Consider the following 17468-nt stretch of genomic DNA (forward strand, 5'->3'; position numbering starts at 1 on the left):
TTCGTGACCACCATGAACCTAGCTCTAGTTTCTAGCCACTAGTCTCCATGACAACAACTGAGGAAGAGCACCCAAACAACAAGAAGAAAAAGAATGTTTTGCCAAATATATGAAGATATAATACCTATCACCAAAGACTTTAATAAGAGTAATGAGACTCCACACTATGTGTAAAAATACAGCTTTTATTCTGAGACATTGACCTTCACTAGAGTGGGACCTATGGCCCCAGCCTGGCTGGAGAAGCAGTCCCAGGGCCTGAGTGACACCATTTCCCTTTCCTGAAATAGGAAGAAGTTATTCCAAAGGAAAAACGAGAGCCCAGAGACATCTGTACAGGACCTCTCTTGCACATGGTGACTGGAGGCAGAGGGTGGGGAGCTGGAGAGGAGTCCAGTCCCTCCAACAAATGCTGAGGGTTTCAAAGAGCTTCCTGGACATTTCTCTTAATCTGGATCTAAAAAGGACAGGAGGTATCTAAGGGTCCAAGAGCAGAACAGGAATGGGCAACCCTAGAAGTGTTTGTGTATGGAAGGCCCTAACCTGGCCCTGTCCCCCGTCTCTACCTTTGGCTTTCATGAAGAGAGATTCATAGCTCAGAGGAAGGGAGGAACTTCTCCAGTCTTCACTTTAAGAAACTCTTTTAACTTTTCTGCCTACCTTATGTTCCCTTTGGCCAGTAACCCACTCCCTGGGAACAAGATCTTGTTGACTTTCTTGGGAATCTCCTAAGAGAGAAGTGCTTTGTGTCTGAGACAAGGCAATGCCTCCCACAGTCAGAGAAGCTGGAGGGCCAAAGCCTATAGAGTTGGGCACTACAGCTGCTTAGGCTGCAGAAGAGACAGCTAGTCAGGAACCCTGGAGATTCAAGACAACTTACTGGTCCCCTTTGCCCAGGGCTGTGGTCCTAATCACAGTCCCTCACCTTTCTCAGGGTTAGCCTGTGTTTCAAATGCATACGATCGGCGCTGAGGGGACAACAGGGTGTCAGGAACCTGGGGTTCTCTGGGGGGCAGACTAAGACGACTCCGGGATCCAGACGCTTCCGCGCCTTCAGGTGGGATCTCCAGGCAGCTAAGGGGCCGAGGAGAATGGGCAGAGATCATGCTACAAGGGGAATTTCTGGGGATGAGGCAGTAATCCCCACCCTCAGTACAGGTCTGGGTTCGCCGAACTCCCTGAGCCTCAGTCCTTTGGCGGTCCCGGGCTAGGGCCACAGCAGCATCAAAGGAAAGACTACCCCCATTCCTCCAAGAGGATCGAGAAGCTCGGGGCCCCCAAGCCCTTTCTCCAGGAGTCGAATCAAGCCGGCCAGGCCTCGGGCTTGGATTTGCAGGTGCCACATGAATCTTGCTACACATTGCACTGGGCATCTTGGCAAACTGTGGCTTGGGGGGCACCACAGGCACAGAGCGGACCTGTTGGACCTGAACCAGAGTAGAAGCTAGACGCATGCCCACGCCACCCAAGCCAAGGGAACAGGGACATAGACAGCCGTCTGAACTGGGCTGCCCCTCAGACTCCTTCTCCTCTGGCTGGGGTGGCTGTGGGGCTGCCTCTTCCATCTCAGAAGAGTGAGGATTGTCCTCTTCGGCACAGTCAACCTCCAGGGACTCTACACCTGAGCCTTCAGAGAGGGTACCCTCTTCTAAATAGTCCCCTTCAGCCCTCTGGTCTCCCTCAGCCTCTGCATCCCCACTCTCCCGTTCCTTGCTGACCTCCCCTGCTCCTCCTTCAGTTGCTGCTTCTGGGCTTCTGCTGTCTTCACCATCTCCTTGGTCTTTTCTTGCTTCATAGTCCCCCTTCCCCCTCTGTCCTTTGTCCTCATCCTCTCTGACTCCCTTGGCCTCTTGTTTGTGTACAACTTCCCATTTCTCCTCAGCAACTTGATCTTCCTGGGCCCCTTGCTCTAGGTCCCTTTCAGCTTCTACCTGGGCTTCCTTTCTTTGTTCAGCCTCTTCTCTCTCAATTTCTTTTTCTTTCTCCTCATCTGTATACTGCTCTTCTGGTTCCTCCACACTTTTAGCCTCCATACTGTCAGCCTTCTTCTGACCTTTGGACTTCTCTTCCTTGGCCTCTGTCTCTTCCCTACTCCCTTCTCTCAATCTGACTTTTGTCTCTTGCCTTCCCCCAGCCTCCCCTGTATCCTCACTGTCCTTTCCAGCCTCCACCTTGGTCTCTGGATTTCCCTCTGCCTCTTCCCTGATGTCTAGCCTGCCACCAGGCTCAGCCTCCTTGTCCTCCCCAACTTCCCAGCATGCCTGCTCTTCCCCAGCCTGTCCCGGAGCCTGCCTTCCACATTCTGCTGCCTCTCCCTCCAGACTCCCTGCACCCTCCCAGATTGGAGATTCAGGTCCCAGAAGGGGACTTAGGTCATCATAGGCACTCAGGAAAACTTCCTCCCCATTTTCCTCCTCAACTTCAGGCCTGGGGCCAGTGGAGTCCAGGGAACAGCAGCTGGGGGCCAAGACAAACTGTGCCTCATCCAGAGACAGGTCATCCAGGGGCGGCTCCACAGAGAACTCCTCCACCTGTAGGCACAGCATGGTGGCTCAGGACCAGAAGGCCCTGTCCACCCTTGACTCCATGCCACCCCCAAAGCCAGCACGGCTCTCCTTACCTGAGGCCCAACTCCCAGGAGCTCCTCCAGGTAGCCCATCCCAGGGTCGTCCTCCCCAGGGGAGAAGGCTGCTCCTGCTGATTCTGCCTGGGCCACCTCCCCATCCTCTGCCCCCACCCACTCAGGTTCTGAGCTGCTTGAGTCCTCTAGGAAGGAGAAGGAGTCCTGCACCTCCTGGGACAGGGAATCCTCCAGGGCAGGAGCCAAGTCGTCTGTGCCTGAGTCTGCCAGGGGACTTGAGGCTGGACTTGCTTCCAACTTTTCATCTGCTGGGGGAGAAGTAGTCCCAGGAATACAAAGGTCAAGCCCTGACCCAAATGTGAGTCCTCCTAGCATTGATATAGCAGGGGCCCAGCACTCCTAGCATTGCTACTCTGAATGACTGATCGTCTCAGACCAATGTCCTTAAGTATTGGCTTACTACCTTAATTGAGACCCTACCAGGTGCCAAGCACTGTGCTATACATTTTACAATGCATTGTCTCATTTTTTCCTCAAAGCTATTATGTGGGGTATTGTCCTCATTTTACATACGAGGAAACTGAGGCTCAGAGAAATTAAGCAATTTGTCTAAGGTCATGTAACCAATAAGCAGTACAGCCAAAATTTGAACCCAAGTCTGCTTAACTCTATAGCCCATGTTCTTACCCACTATCCTATCCTGCCTCAGGACTTCTCATGCGTGACACTTCAGGAACAGAAGGCAGAGCAAGGATTAGATCCTAGCTCTGCTACTTCTACCTAAATAAATAGCAAATTGATTAACCTAAGTCTCAGTTTCCACTGCTGTAACTTAAGGATAACAATACCTGTGTCATAAGATTATGAGAAAATGAAACAAGCTAATTCCTGCAATCATAGCACTTGGAACTTTTTTTTTTTTTTTTAAGTTGGAGTCTTACTATGTCTCCCAGCCTGCAGTGCAGTGGCACAATCTCAGCTCACTGCAACCTCCACCTCCTGGGTTCAAGCAGTTCTCCTGCCTCAGCCTCCTGAGTCTGGAATTACAGGCATGCCTTACCACACACGCCCGGCTACTTTTTTTTGTATTTTTTTTAATAGAGACAGGGTTTCACCATGTTGGCCAGGCTGGTCTTGAACTCCTGACCTCCAGTGATCCACCCGTCTCAGCCCCCCAAAGTGCTGGGATTACAGGCGTGAGCCACCGTGCCCAGCCTAGCACTTGGTACTTAATAAACTCTTTTTTTTTTTTCCTTTGAGACAGAGTTTTGCTCTTGTCACCCAGGCGCGAGTGCAGTGGTGTGATCTCAGCTCACTGCAACCTCTGCCTCCCGAGTACAAGCGATTCTTCTGCCTCAGCCTCCCAAGGAGCTGGGACCACAGGTGCCTGCCACCACATCTAGCCAATATTTTGCATTTTTAGTAGAGATGGGGTTTCATCGTGTTGGGCAGGCTAGTCTCCAACTCCTGACCTCAGGTGATCCACCTGCCTAGGCCTTGCAAACTGCTGGGATTACAGGCATGAGCCACCGTGCCCAGCCAGTACATAATAAACTTTTTTTGTTTTTGTTTTTGTTTTTCTTTGAGACAGAGTCTTGCTCTGTCACCCAGGCTGGAGTGCAGTGGCCGGATCTTGGCTCACTGCAAGCTCCACCTCCTGGGTTCACGCCATTCTCCTGCCTCAGCCTCCCGAGTAGCTGGGACTACAGGTGCCTGCCACCACACCCGGCTAATTTTTCTGTATTTTTAGTAGAGACAGGGTTTCACCGTGTTAGCCAGGATGGTCTCGATCTCCTGACCTCGTGATCTGCCCGCCTTGGCCTCCCAAAGTGCTGGAATTACAGGCTTGAGCCACCGCGCCCAGCCTAATAAACTCTTGATAAATGTTAGCTGATAGTATTGATGTTACTGTTGTTATTACCCATCCATCTATTATGTATTCCCACATTTGTCTTTAGTAATCCCTGCTGTATGTTTCTCACACAAGCCCCTGTTCTTGGGTACATCAATGTTCTGAAGGCTGCTAGAGATCTCCTCTCCATAGATTTCACATAACCTGATAATATTACTGAATTTCCCCAATCCTGAATCTAGGGAGGCAGCTGAAGGTAACCACCCCAAAGCCCAAGGGCTGAGGCCTCTGCCCTTCCTAGGGTGGATCTTCCAGCATCAGAGCTTCAGCCTAGAGTTCTAGTCCTCTTTCCCAGTCTTGATCAATCAATGGTTCCTCACCTGGGGGGCCAGGGCCAAGGCCAGGACCAGGGCCAGGGCCAGAGGCAGGGCTTGGCCGGTGCTGTAGAGCAGGGCACTCAAGGCCACGGGTGAGCCTGGCCAAGGAAACGTTAGAGATGATGTTCGGGGGCACATTGAGGATAGAGGTGATGTGTAGTGGGAGGTTGACATTGTAAGGGTCTGAGATGTGGACACCAGCGCAGCGCTCTGCACGGCTGCTGCCCCCAGACCGGATGGCTGACCGCCCAGCTCGTGGTGTGCCTGGTTCAGAGTTTGTGCCACCCAGTGCTTCTGCCTCAGGCTCCTGTTCACCCTCTGCTGCCTCTATAGAATCGTTCTCCAAGCTCTCAGGCAGCAATGGGCTTGGCCGGGGACTGCTGGGCCCCACCAGCCCCTCTGGCTCTGTGGAGGAAAAAGAGGGCCAGGTAGGCAATGGCCTAAGCTCCAGGGACCTAGACATCTCAAGAAGGCTCTGGAGAATGCTCTCTGCTTTCTCAGGCCTGAGAGAAAGGACAGCCTGGAAGGCACCAGGCCCAGCTTCTTTTGATCACTACTGCAAACTTTTCACCCAGCCAGTAGGTCAAAGATCACCTCACCTTCACATACCTAGGAAACTCCCTTCTTTCCCTGCAGATACAGTCACTGGCCGTCATCACCACCACCACCACCATCACCATCACCACCAGCACCACCATCACCACACACACATGCTGTCCCTTCCCATATGAACACTCATCAACAAACATGTTTACAATGTGACTGGTATGTAATAGGCACTCATTAAATATTTTTCGAAATGATTGAACACAGTTGGCTGCATGTTCACATGCACACACAAGCCCATGCTGGTCACATAGCACACACACATACACACACAGAAATGCACCCCTATACTCACCATCACTGGCCCCAGCCGCAGCACTCAGTGAGTCCATGCTTTTGGCTGGCCGCAGTGTCCCCTTGTTGGATTTGTCCTCTGTAAGACAGGGATGTGGGTAGAGCCAGGGCCTTGTGCACCCTCAGTAGAGCTCCCCCCATCTCCCCAGACTTACCCCTGTCCTCAGCCCCCCGTGGAAGTTTACGCTTAGTCTCATGGCCAGAGCGACCTAAATTGAAGATAGATCTCCACTTCCTGACCTTCAGAGACCCCTTCCTCCTACAAAGAATGGAGGGGCATAATTGGAGGTTGGAACACGATGGTTAGAGCTGGGGAGGAAGGCCCAGGAAGGAGGCCTTACTTGTGCTCTGCAATCTCAATGATAGTGTGGTAGGGCCGCATCTGTGGGGGTCCATCACCAGCCTGCAGGATGCTAGGCAGGTGATAAGGCGGGGGTCTGGGCATAAGGTCCTCAGGGCTGCCTGATGCCCGGGTCCCTGGAAGTGATCGCCATCCACTCTCCACCTCACCACCTGGGAAAAGAAAAGGAATTGACTAGCCAGGAACAGAGCCAAGAGAGGGACCTCAGGCACCCAGTCCTTCATCACCCCTCACCAACTACCAGGTTAGGGATACATTCAGAAGCCCCTAAAGACAGTACCTCCATGTCCATCACCTCAAAAGAGTGCTCTCAGGGACAAAGAGGGCCAGGAGATCCCAGGACGTTGGCCTGGTGGGCTGGGGGTGGGTATGAGCAATCACTAGCCTTGGGAGCCAGGATGGTGACTCAGAGGTCAAGCTATGCCCTAGACTGACAGCAGAAGAGGTCTTCTCAAGTCCTGACTGCACCATTATCTCCCCAGGGTTGTCTCCGTGTGACCGCTACCAACATCCCTGTATGAGAATCAACTGAACCAGGTGATCTGCAAGGCTGTCTATAACTGACTTGACTCCCCAGACAGTGGCATATGTGGAGGGCAGGAAGGACACTGACCAGAGAGGGCAGCACCCCCAAAGAGCTGGTCCACGTGTGTGAGGATGAACTCCACGACGATGGATTGCACCCGCACCTCCATGAAGGCCGCTGTCCCATTGAAGCCTGAGGCCTCTATGTCCTTAGACCTGTGGAGATGTGGAGTTATTCTCCCCCTCAGCCCCACCAAACTTCCCAATCCAGATTCTCCCTGAAAATACCTTATTCTCTCTCTCTCTCTCTCCCCCTCTCCTCTCTCTCTGTCTCTCTCGAATGACCTTAACTCCATCTCTACCTCTTAAATTGCATGCATTATCCTTCCAATTCTCAAATGCCACTTGAAGACTTCCGGGAAGGAAGCCTTCTTGGACCCCTCCTCAGGATTAATCTCTATTTCCTTTGCATAGCAGGGTGTCTAGTTTATAATGAATTTTATAGTGAATTACAGGACTTCTCATAATCTGTCTTGGACCACAGTGAGCGATATGCACAGTGAGTGCAGCCAACAGACTGCAAGACGTTTTGCTCAACAAACATTTGGCCTGAGACCGGGCACAGTGGCTCACACGTGTAATCCTAGCACTTGCACAGGGAGGAGGTGGGTGGATCACTTGAGGTCAGGAGTTCAAGATCAAGTGAAACCCTGTCTCTCTACTAAAAATACAAAAATTAGCCAGGCATGGTGGCTTATGCCTATAATCCCAGCTACCCAGGAGGCTGAGGCACAAGAATCACTTGAACCTGGGAAGCAGAGTTTGCAGTGAGCTGAGATCGCGCTGCTGCTCTCCAGCCTGGGCGACAGAGCAAGACTCTATCTCAAAAACAAACAAAAAAATTGACATGGAACTATTATGTTCCAGTCCCTGAGCTCAGTGACACACTGTAGGAAAACACAAAAGTCCTGCCTTTTAGGGACTTTATTTGATCACAGAGAAGGGACTAAAATGGATGGTGCCCATCCGACCCAACATAATCTTGAACCTCCTTTTCTCACTGGGCTTCGTGAGCCCCACATCCTTCTCCAGTGTGCCCATACAGTCACACCTCATCCTGGGAGCAGCCTCCCAGAGGCCAGTGCCTCACAGGATCCCCATACACTGCTCACACAGGCACCTACCTCAGCAGGTTGGGAGCCCACACTATGGCCAGGTTGCGAGCATGCATGTTGGTCTGGGCACTGAATGAAGCCATGTGCACCAAGTGCCTCATGAGGAACTCCAGGGTCCTGCAGAAAGCGGGGGCAGGGATCACACAGGGAATGCACAGGGCAGGCATTAGGGCTGGGACGTGGGAGTCAGTAGGACCCAGTTAAGGCTCCAGGCAGAGAGTGAATGAGTTGTCTCAGGTTGCTGGACGGATGTGGAGTGCCACATACCTGTAGTTTGGGACAGGGAGTTCTCGAAGCACCTCTAGGATCTTGACCAAGCGCTCAGGTTCCAGTTGCACTCCTACAGCCTCCTGATTGAGAAGGGTGCAATAAGCAGGAATCAGCGACCCAGCAATGCCCCTGCTTACTCCCCAGAGCTCCTAACCAAGTTCTAAGGAACAATGAGCACAGGACTCTGTGCTACCCCATCCTACATCATCTGTGGTGCACTGACATGGTAGAGAGAGCTCAGAATTTGGGGTCCACAAAGATGGCAGCTGAATTTTGGTTATGACACTTAATAGCTTTTGTGAACTTGGCAACTCACTGCCTTATCATCCTCCATCCGTAGAGCTCTGGTACTGGGATACTTCAGTGGTGCCACCCTATGGGTGCCCCAGGGACCACCGAGTTGTTTCAGTGTGTCCAGGAAAGCCATCTCCCACCCCAACCTAGCCAGTGTGGACTGAGCAGGGTGCTGCTAGCATTTAGGGTCTCTCAGTGCTGCTGTGCTCAATAAAGTGCAACTTATTTTTAAAGTGTTACTCAATTCAAAATAGCATATTTTTCATGTGTTTTCACACTGAAAAGATGTTCAGGCTGGGCACAGTGGCTCACACCTATAACCCCAGCACGTTGGGAGCTGAGTTGGGAGGATTTCTTAAGCTCAGGAGCTTGAGACAAGTCTGGGCAACACAGCAAGACCTTGTCTCTACTAAAAATTTTAAAAATCAGCTAGGCATGGTGGTACACACCTGTAGTCCCATCTACTCAGGAGGCTGAGGTAGAAGGATCACTTGAGCCTGGGAGATCGAGGCTGCAGTGAGCTGTGATCACACCACTGCACTCCAGCCTGGGTGACAGGAGACCCTGTCTCAAAAAACAAAAAACAGGCCGGGTGCAGTGGCTCACGCCTGTAATCCCAGCACTTTGGGAGGCCAAGGAGAGTGAATCACCTGTGGTCAGGGATTTAAGACCAGCCTGGCCAACATGGTGAAACCCTGTCTCTACCAAAAATACAAAAAATTAGCCAGGCATCGTGGCAGGCTCAACAGCTACTCAGGAGGCTGAGGCAGGAGAATCACTTGAACCTGGGAGGCGAAGGTTGCAGTGAGCCAAGATTGCACCACTATACTCCAGCCTGGGTGACAGAGTGAGACTCCATCTCAAAACAAAAAAAAAAAGAAAAAAGAAAAAGATCAAAGATGTTCAACACACAATTACAGTGAATGGAGAGACATCCTTGAAAAAATTTGACTTCTACAAAGTATTCTCATTCTCTTAAGTGTAGGGAAGCTCTGGTCTATGTGCTTTCCAAGGCCCTTCCAGCTACAACAATCTGGCCTCTGCCTCCCCAAGTCTCACCACTGTGCTGTGTGCAATCTGCAGGCCTTAGGAGAAAGAAGGACATAGCAGACGGAGAGTGAAGAGAAGAGGGATGGGGCAGGACAAAGGTAATAGGGGCTAGGAGATTTGGGGAGGTGGGGTCTTTTCCCCAGTAAGTTTTTCTGTGGTCTCTTTCATTCAGGATCGCTGGGACTCTGGCGGGTATGTGGCACACCTGGGATGTCAAAACCAGGCTGTCCACCCCTAAGCCCTGTCTTGCACCCCCCTGCCTTTCAACTCACAGCAAACTTGTCATACAGCCGGTAAGTGAGCAGGGGATCCGGCAGTTCTCTGAAATAGGCCTTGCACAGGGAGGAGACGCAGTGAATGTCCTGGAGGTAAACATCCCGACGCAGGTCTGGCTTCCGCTCTGACTCAAATTCCTGCCTGGGGAGGCACAGTGTGGTCAGGAGTGGTAGGGGTTGGGGTGATGTGGGGAGAGGTGGGTCCCTGTAGAGATGGGTCCTGGCACGGTCATCGGTCAACATGTGTGGGACTTGGAAGGAGAATGTTGGGACACGTACACGTATAAGCCAGTAAGTATAAGGTATTGCATATGTTGACACGTAGATATGAACGTGAAGATGGGTACATGTACAGGTAAGTGGATGGATGCATGAACAGGGATATGTTAGGGATGTAGCTGTAGATATATGTAACAATGCAAGGGTATGTAAGAGTCAATAGGGTATGGTCCTAAATCTGTGCCACTGGGTACGTGTAAAAATGGGTGGGTATAACTCTTAGAAAGAAACATAAGTGTAAATCTTTATGTCCTAGGATTAGGCAACAGTTTCTTAGATATGACACTAAAAGCACAAGCAAACAAAAAAATGGATACATTCAACATCAAAATTAAAAACATTTGTAGTCAAAAGTAACTATTAAAAAAGTGAAGACAACCCACAAAATGGGAGTAATATTTGCAAACAATATATCTCATTGAGGGTCTAGTATTTTTTTTTTTTTTTTTTTTTTTTGAGGCGGAGTCTTGCTCTGTCGCCCGGACTGGAGTGCAGTGGCCAGATCTCAGCTCACTGCAAGCTCCGCCTCCCGGATTTACGCCATTCTCCTGCCTCAGCCTCCCGAGTAGCTGAGACTACAGGCGCCCGCCACCTCGCCCCAGCTAGTTTTTGTATTTTTAGTGGAGACGGGGTTTCACCGTGTTAGCCAGGATGGTCTCGATCTCCTGACCTCGTGATCCACCCGTCTCGGCCTCCCAAAGTGCTGGGATTACAGGCTTGAGCCACCGCGCCCGGCCGAGGGTCTAGTATTTGTAACATATAAAGAACTCTCGTAATTCAATGATTAGAAAGACAAATAAGCTAATTTTTTTTTTTTTTTTTTTTTTTTTTTTTGAGACAGAGTCTTACTCTGTCATCCAGACTGGAGTGCAGTGGCACGATCTCAGCTCACTGCAGCCTCTGCCTCCCAGGTTCAAGCGATTTTCCTGCCTCAGCCTCCTGAGTAGCTGGAACTACAGGCAGCCACCACCATGCCCGGCTAAACAAATAAGCCAAATTTTTAAACAGGCAAAGTTGGCACCATAGGAAAGGGGGAAAAATGGGCAAAAGATTTGAAAAAACACTGCTACTGCTCCAAAGAAGATATGCAAGTAGACAATAAGCACAGGAAAAGATGTTCAACATCAGTACCTATTACAGAAATGCAAATATAGGCCGAGGAGGTGGCTCATGCCTGTAATCCCAACTACTCAGAAGGCTGAGGTAGGAGGATCGCTTGAGCCTAGGAGGTAGAGGTTGCAGTGAGCCATGACCATGCCACTGCACTCTAGCTCGGGTGACAGAGTGAGACCTAGTCTCAGAAAAAGAAAAGAAAAATAACAAAAGTAACTCAAATATAAATCACATTGAAATATCAGTTTACATTTACAGGGATGGCTATAATAAAAAAAGGTAGGCCAGGTGCGGTGGCTCATGCCTGTAATCCCAACACTTTGGGAGGCCGAGCCAGGTGGATCACCTGAGGTCGAGAGTTTGAGACCATCCTGACCAACATAGAGAAACCCTGTCCCTACTAAAAATGCAAAATTAGCCAGGCATGGTGGCGCTTGCCTGTAATCCCAGCTATTCAGGAGCCTGAGGCAGGAGAATCGCTTGAACCAGCAAGGTGGAGGTTGTGGTGAGCCAGAATTGCGCCACTGCACTCCAGCCTGGGCAACAAGAGTGAAACTCCATCTCAAAAAAAAAAAAAAAAAAGTTAACTGGGCGTGGTGACATGTGCCTGTAATCCCAGCTACTCAGGAGGCTGAAGCAGGAGAATTGCTTGAACCCAGGAGGCAGAGGCGGCAGTAAGCCAAGGTCTCACCACTGCACTACAGCCTGGGCAGCAGCACAAGACTTCATCACACACACACACACACACACACACAAATACACAGGCCAGGGCGTGGTGGCTCATGCCTGTAATCCTAGCACTTTGGGAGGCTAAGGCAGGCAGATCACTTGAGATCAGGAGTTCAAGAGCAGCCTGGCTAACAGAGTGAAACCCCGTCTCTAATAAAGATACAAAAATTAGCTGGGTGTGGTGGTGCATGCCTGTAGTCCCAGTTACTTGGGAGGCTGAGGCAGGAGAAAATCACTTGAACCCCGGAGGCAGAGGCTGCAGTGAGCCAAGATCATGACACTACACTCCAGCCTGGGCAACAGAGGAAGACTCTGTCTTAAAAAAAAAAAAAAAAAAAAAATTGAAAAAAATTGAAAAAAAATAATTAAGACCAGCCTGGCCAACATAGTGAAACCCCATTTCTACTAAAAATACAAAAATTAGCCAGGCATGGTGGTGTGCACCCATGGTGGTGTAGTCCCAGCTACTCAGGAGGCTAAGGCAAGAGAATCACTTGAACCCAGCAGACAGAGGTTGCAATGAGCCAAGATTGTGCCACTGCACTCCAGCCTGGGCAACAGAGTGAGACTCTATTTCAAAAAAAAAAGTAAGAAATGTCCTGGAATTAGATCGTGATGATTATTGTACTTCATCACTACCTAAAGTAAATATACTATGTGACTAGTATGTGAATACACTAAAAACAACTGAATTATACATTTTTAAATGGTGAATTTTGTGATATGTAAATTGCATCTAAGTTTTTTTGTTTTTTGTTGTGAAACAGAGTCTCACTCTGTCACCCAGGCTGGAGTGCAGTGGTGCAATCTTGACTCACTGCAACCTCTGCCTCCTGGGTTGGAGCAATTCTCCTGCCTCAGCCTCCCAAGTAGCTGGAATTACAGGTGTGTGCCAACACACCCAGCTAATTTTTGTATTTTTAGTAGAGACAGGGTTTTGCCATGTTGGCCAGGCTGGTCTTGAACTCCTTACCTCAGGTGATCCACACACCTCAGCCTCCCAGAGTGCTGAGATTATAGGCATGAGCCACTGTGCCCAGCCTAAGTTGTTTTTTTGTTTGTTTAAGTTGGGTGTGTGTGTGTGGGAATGGTGTATGTGAGAGAGGAGTTTGTGTGTGTGTGTGTGTGTGTGTGCTAAGTTGGGGGAGGGACCATTGTCTTCACCTTTCCCAAGGAGTTGTTAGAGCACCTCCCTGGGACCTTACCTAGCATCTGTGTTTCCTTCTCCCCACTGCCTCTCACTCCCCGTCTCTGCTGTCCTCAGCAACTCTTACTATGACCTTCTGGCTCCCTGGCCTCCTGGTCACAGAGCCCTCCCGCTCTGTTTGACTCACCGAAGCTTCTGGATGTTGGAGGAGACCCCTGAGAGGCGGTAGATCCCATCCACCACTCCATACTCCTCCACAAATTCTGCACAGCTCTTTAGCACCTGGGGCACTGGGGACACAGATGGGGCAGAGACACAGAAATCAAAAAATCTGAGTGGTCAGAGACTGCACTGGGTCTGAGAAATGGAATTTCTCAGAGAAGGGAATTTGGGGAGACCATGGGTAAAGCTCATGGAATAAAAACTCATCAGAAAGATTCTTACAGGTCACCAACTTCAACCTGCCAACCCCTCTACAGTACCTCTGCTTAGTGGGTCCTAAAGGTCCTGGGAGGTCACTGCCTCTCCAAACTACCCAATCAGCCCTTTGTTAGAAAGTTCTGCCTTTGTTAAAGTGAAATTTGTCAGGCTGGGCTCAGTGGCTCACGCCTGTAAGCCCAGCACTTTGAGAGGCCAAGGCGGGTGAATTGCTTGAGCCCAGGAGTTCAAGACCAGCCTGCGTAACATGCGGAAACTCTGTCTCTACAAAAAATACAAACATGAATGGGGTGTGGTGGTGCATGCCTGTAGTTCTAGCTACTCAGGAGGCTGACATGGGAGGATCACCTGAGCCCAGCAGGCAAGGGCTGCAGGAAGCCACACTCTGGCCTGCTGGGTGACAGAGTGAGATCCTGTCTCAAGAAAAAAGAAAGAAAGAAAGAAAGAAGTTTGTCTTTCTTGGGCCATGTGTGGTGGCTCATGCCTGTAATTCCAACACTTTGGGAGGCTGAGGTGGGTGGATCACCTGAGGTCAGGAGTTTGAGACCAGCCTGACCAACATGGTGAAACTCCATCTCTAATAAAAACACAAAAACTACCTGGGCATGGTGGCACATGCATGTAATCCCAGCTACTTGGGAGCTGAGGCAGGAGAATCACTTGAACCGAGAGGTGGAGGTTTCAGTGAGCCGAGATCATGCCACTGCACTCTAATCTGGGCAACAAGAGCGAAACTCCATCTCAAAAAAAAAAAAAAAAAGAAAAGAAAAGAAAGAAACTTGTCTGTAATTACTAGTTATTTTTAAAGAGGCAATAATCTGGTTGGTGGAGGGGGGCAGAGTCAGAGTCAAGGACTTTTTTTTTTTTTTTTTTGAAACGGAGTCTCACTCTGTTGCCCAGACTGGAGTGCAATGGCATGATCTTTGCTTACTGCAATCTCCACCTCCCGAGTTCAAGCGATTCTCCTGCCTCAGCCTCTCGAGTAGCTGGAATTACAGGCACCCACCACTATGTCCAGGTAATTTTTTTATATTTTTAGTAGAGACGGGGTTTCACCATGTTGGCCAGGCTGGTCTGATCTCATATTTCTCCCACGTCAGCCTCCCAAAGTGCTGGGATTACAGGTGTGAGCCACTGCGCCTGACCTGCTTTATATATGTTCTATCATTTTATCTTAAAAATTAGATACTCTGGGGGCCGGGTGCGGTGGCTCAAGCCTGTAATCCCAGCACTTTGGGAGGCCGAGATGGGCGGATCACGAGGTCAGGAGATCGAGACCATCCTGGCTAACACGGTGAAACCCCGTCTCTACTAAAAAATACGAAAAAAAAACCTAGCCGGGCGAGGTGGCGGGCGCCTGTAGTCCCAGCTACTCCGGAGGCTGAGGCAGGAGAATGGCATAAACCCGGGAGGGGAAGCTTGCAGTGAGCCGAGATCTGGCCACTGCACTCCAGCTTGGGCAACAGAGCCAGACTCCATCTCAAAAAAACAAAAAAAATTAGATATTCTGGATGACAGACCTTTGACAATCAAATACAAGAATATCTGAAAAAAAAAAAAAAACCTTTAAAAATTAGATGTTCTAGTCCCCATTTTACAGATAAGAAAACTGAGGATCAAAGAAGCACAGAGTGCTAAGGCAGGAGAATCACTTGCTAGAGGCAGGACTCTAATCAAGGGTGCAAAAACCTGTACTATCTTTCCCAACCCTGGGCCCCCTCCTGTTACTAGACTGTAAGCTTCTTAAGGACAAAATGTAAGTGTGATCCATCTTGTTATTCCTTATATTATCTGACATGGTGTCTTATACATGATAGATCGTCAAAAACCAGATCAGGCGCGGTGGTTCACACCTGTAATCCCAGCACTTTGGGAGGCCAAAGTGGGTGGATCACATGAGGTCACAAGTTTGAGACCAGCCTAGCCAACATGGTGAAACCCCGTCTCTACTAAAAATACAAAAATTAGCCGGGTGTGGCAGCGCACACCTGTAATTCCAGCTACTTGGAAGGCTGAGGCAGGAGAATTGCTTGAACCCAGGAGATGGAGGTTGCAATGAGCCGAGATTGTGCTGCTGTACTCCAGCTTTAATGACAAAGCAAGACTCAGTCTTTAAAAACAACAACAGGCCGGGCGCAGTGGCTCAAGCTTGTAATCCCAGCACTTTGGGAGGCCGAGACTGGCGGATCACGAGGTCAGGAGATCGAGACCATCCTGGCTAACACGGTGAAACTTCGTCTCTACTAAAAATACAAAAAACTAGCCAGGCAAGGTAGCGGGCGCCTGTAGTCCCAGCTACTCCGGAGGCTGAGGCAGGAGAATGGCGTAAACCCGGGAGGCGGAGCTTGCAGTGAGCTGAGATTTGGCCACTGCACTCCAGCCAGGCGACAGAGCAAGACTCCATCTCAAAAAAAACAACAACAACAACAACAACAACAAAAACCATGTGTTGAAATCCATCTCCACAAGGCCATGTAGTTATCTTTCCAAAGCACTTTCCTACTTTAGATCCTTTGCCTCGCATACAACCCACTCTGCCCCACATTAATCCCCATTGCTTACCTTACAGATATAAAATAAAATATAAACTCCTCAGCCTGGTATATAAGACCCTTCACAAACCAGGTCCAGATACCATTTCAGCCACAGCTCTAGACAATTCCTTCACAAATCCTATGATGCAGCCCTTTGTGAGTCCATTAACAAGCCTTGGTACCATTACTCATATTATTCCTTTGCCTGGAATTACCCTCCCTATGACTCTGCCTGGTGAACTTCTATGCATTCCTTAAAACACATCTTGGGCCAGGTGCGGTGGCTGACACCTGTAATCCCAGCACTTTGGTAGACCAAGGTGGGCAGATCACTTGAGGTCTAAAGTTTGAGACCAGCCTGGCCAACATGGCAAAACCCCATCTGTAATAAAAATACAAAAATTAGCCTGGTGTGGTGGCATGCATCTGTAGTCCCAGCTACTTGGGTGGCTGAGGCAGGAGAATTGCTTGAACCTGGGAGGTAGTGGTTGCAGTGAGCTGAGATTAGACCACTGCACTCCAGCCTAGGTGACAGAGTGAGACTCCGTCTCAAAAAAAAAAAAAAAAAAAGCACATCTTAAACATAACCTCCAATTCTAAACCTTTTTCTTATATCTATATTATAATTCACCACAGTCTTTGCTCATGTTTTTGTTTTTGTTTTTGTTTTTGTTTTGAGATGGAATTTCACTCTTGTTGCCCAGGCTGGAGTACAATGGCGCAATCTCGGCTCACCGCAACCTTTGCCTCCGAGGTTCAAGCGATTTTCCTGCCTCAGCCTCCCTAGTAGCTGGGATTACAGGCATGTGCCACCATGCCCGGCTAATTTTGTATTTTTAGTAGAGACGGGGTTTCTCCTGTCTCGAACCCCCAACCTCAGGTGATCTGCCCGCCTCGGCCTCCCAAAGTGCTGGGATTACAGACATGAGCCACCGCACCCAGCTGTTCATGTTTGTATTATAGCACTTCTTGCAGTTTGTTACGATTGGTTTATTTTATATTTATACCTCCTGACATATAATAACATCCTCCTAGCATCTAGCACAATGTTGAAACAGAACAGTTGCTCAATAAATGTTTGTTAAATGACTCAGTGAATTAATCAATTATGAGAATCAATAACGTCCCTTGGAGAATTAATGGAGAATATTGCCAATGAAATAATATTGGGTCCTATTAATTAGGACTCATCAGAGAAATGTGTCTCACATATCAGTGTCAGAAAAAGCTGTGTTTGGCATGGCAGCTCATGCCTGTAATCCCAACAGTTTGGGAGGCCAAGGCAGGTGGATCACTTGAGGCCAGGAGTTCAAGACCAGCTTGGGTAACATAGCAAGACCTCATCTCTACAAAAAATAAAAAATGAGCAGGGTGGCTAACACCTGTAGTCCCAGCTACTCAGGAGGCTAAAGCAGGAGTATTGCTTGAGCCCAGGAGTTTGAGACTGCAGTGAGTGATGATGGCACCGTTGTACACCAGCCTGGTCAACAGAGTAAGACAAGAAGGAAGGAGGGAGGGGAGGGAAGGGGAAGGGAAGGGGAGGGGAGGGGAGGGGGAAGGGGAAAAGA

At 49.5% G+C, this 17468-nt stretch overlaps 1 protein-coding gene across 7 annotated transcripts in view; it reads right to left on the reverse strand.

Annotated features, from left to right (window-relative positions):
• Positions 1-165: 165 nt before the first annotated feature.
• ARHGAP30 (Rho GTPase activating protein 30) overlaps positions 166-17468 on the reverse strand; it is a 21613-nt gene continuing 4310 nt past the window's right edge. Inside the window, exons 2-12 of one of the 7 annotated variants that reach the window (XM_023214272.1) lie at positions 13116-13218; positions 9658-9802; positions 8039-8121; positions 7781-7888; positions 6685-6812; positions 6052-6223; positions 5866-5969; positions 5712-5789; positions 4814-5215; positions 2621-2889; positions 166-2531 (exon numbers count right to left, since the gene is read on the reverse strand). In XM_023214272.1, coding sequence (XP_023070040.1) covers positions 912-2531; positions 2621-2889; positions 4814-5215; positions 5712-5789; positions 5866-5969; positions 6052-6223; positions 6685-6812; positions 7781-7888; positions 8039-8121; positions 9658-9802; positions 13116-13218 — 3212 coding nt within the window. In that variant the 3' untranslated portion in view covers positions 166-911. The remainder of the gene's footprint in view (positions 2532-2620; positions 2890-4813; positions 5216-5711; positions 5790-5865; positions 5970-6051; positions 6224-6684; positions 6813-7780; positions 7889-8038; positions 8122-9657; positions 9803-13115; positions 13219-17468) is intronic. The other 6 variants (XM_023214275.1, XM_023214274.1, XM_023214273.2 and 3 more) reach the window with 6 other exon arrangements.

Source organism: Piliocolobus tephrosceles, chromosome 1 (genome assembly GCF_002776525.5).
Source record: "Piliocolobus tephrosceles isolate RC106 chromosome 1, ASM277652v3, whole genome shotgun sequence".
Lineage (NCBI taxonomy): Eukaryota > Metazoa > Chordata > Mammalia > Primates > Cercopithecidae > Piliocolobus > Piliocolobus tephrosceles.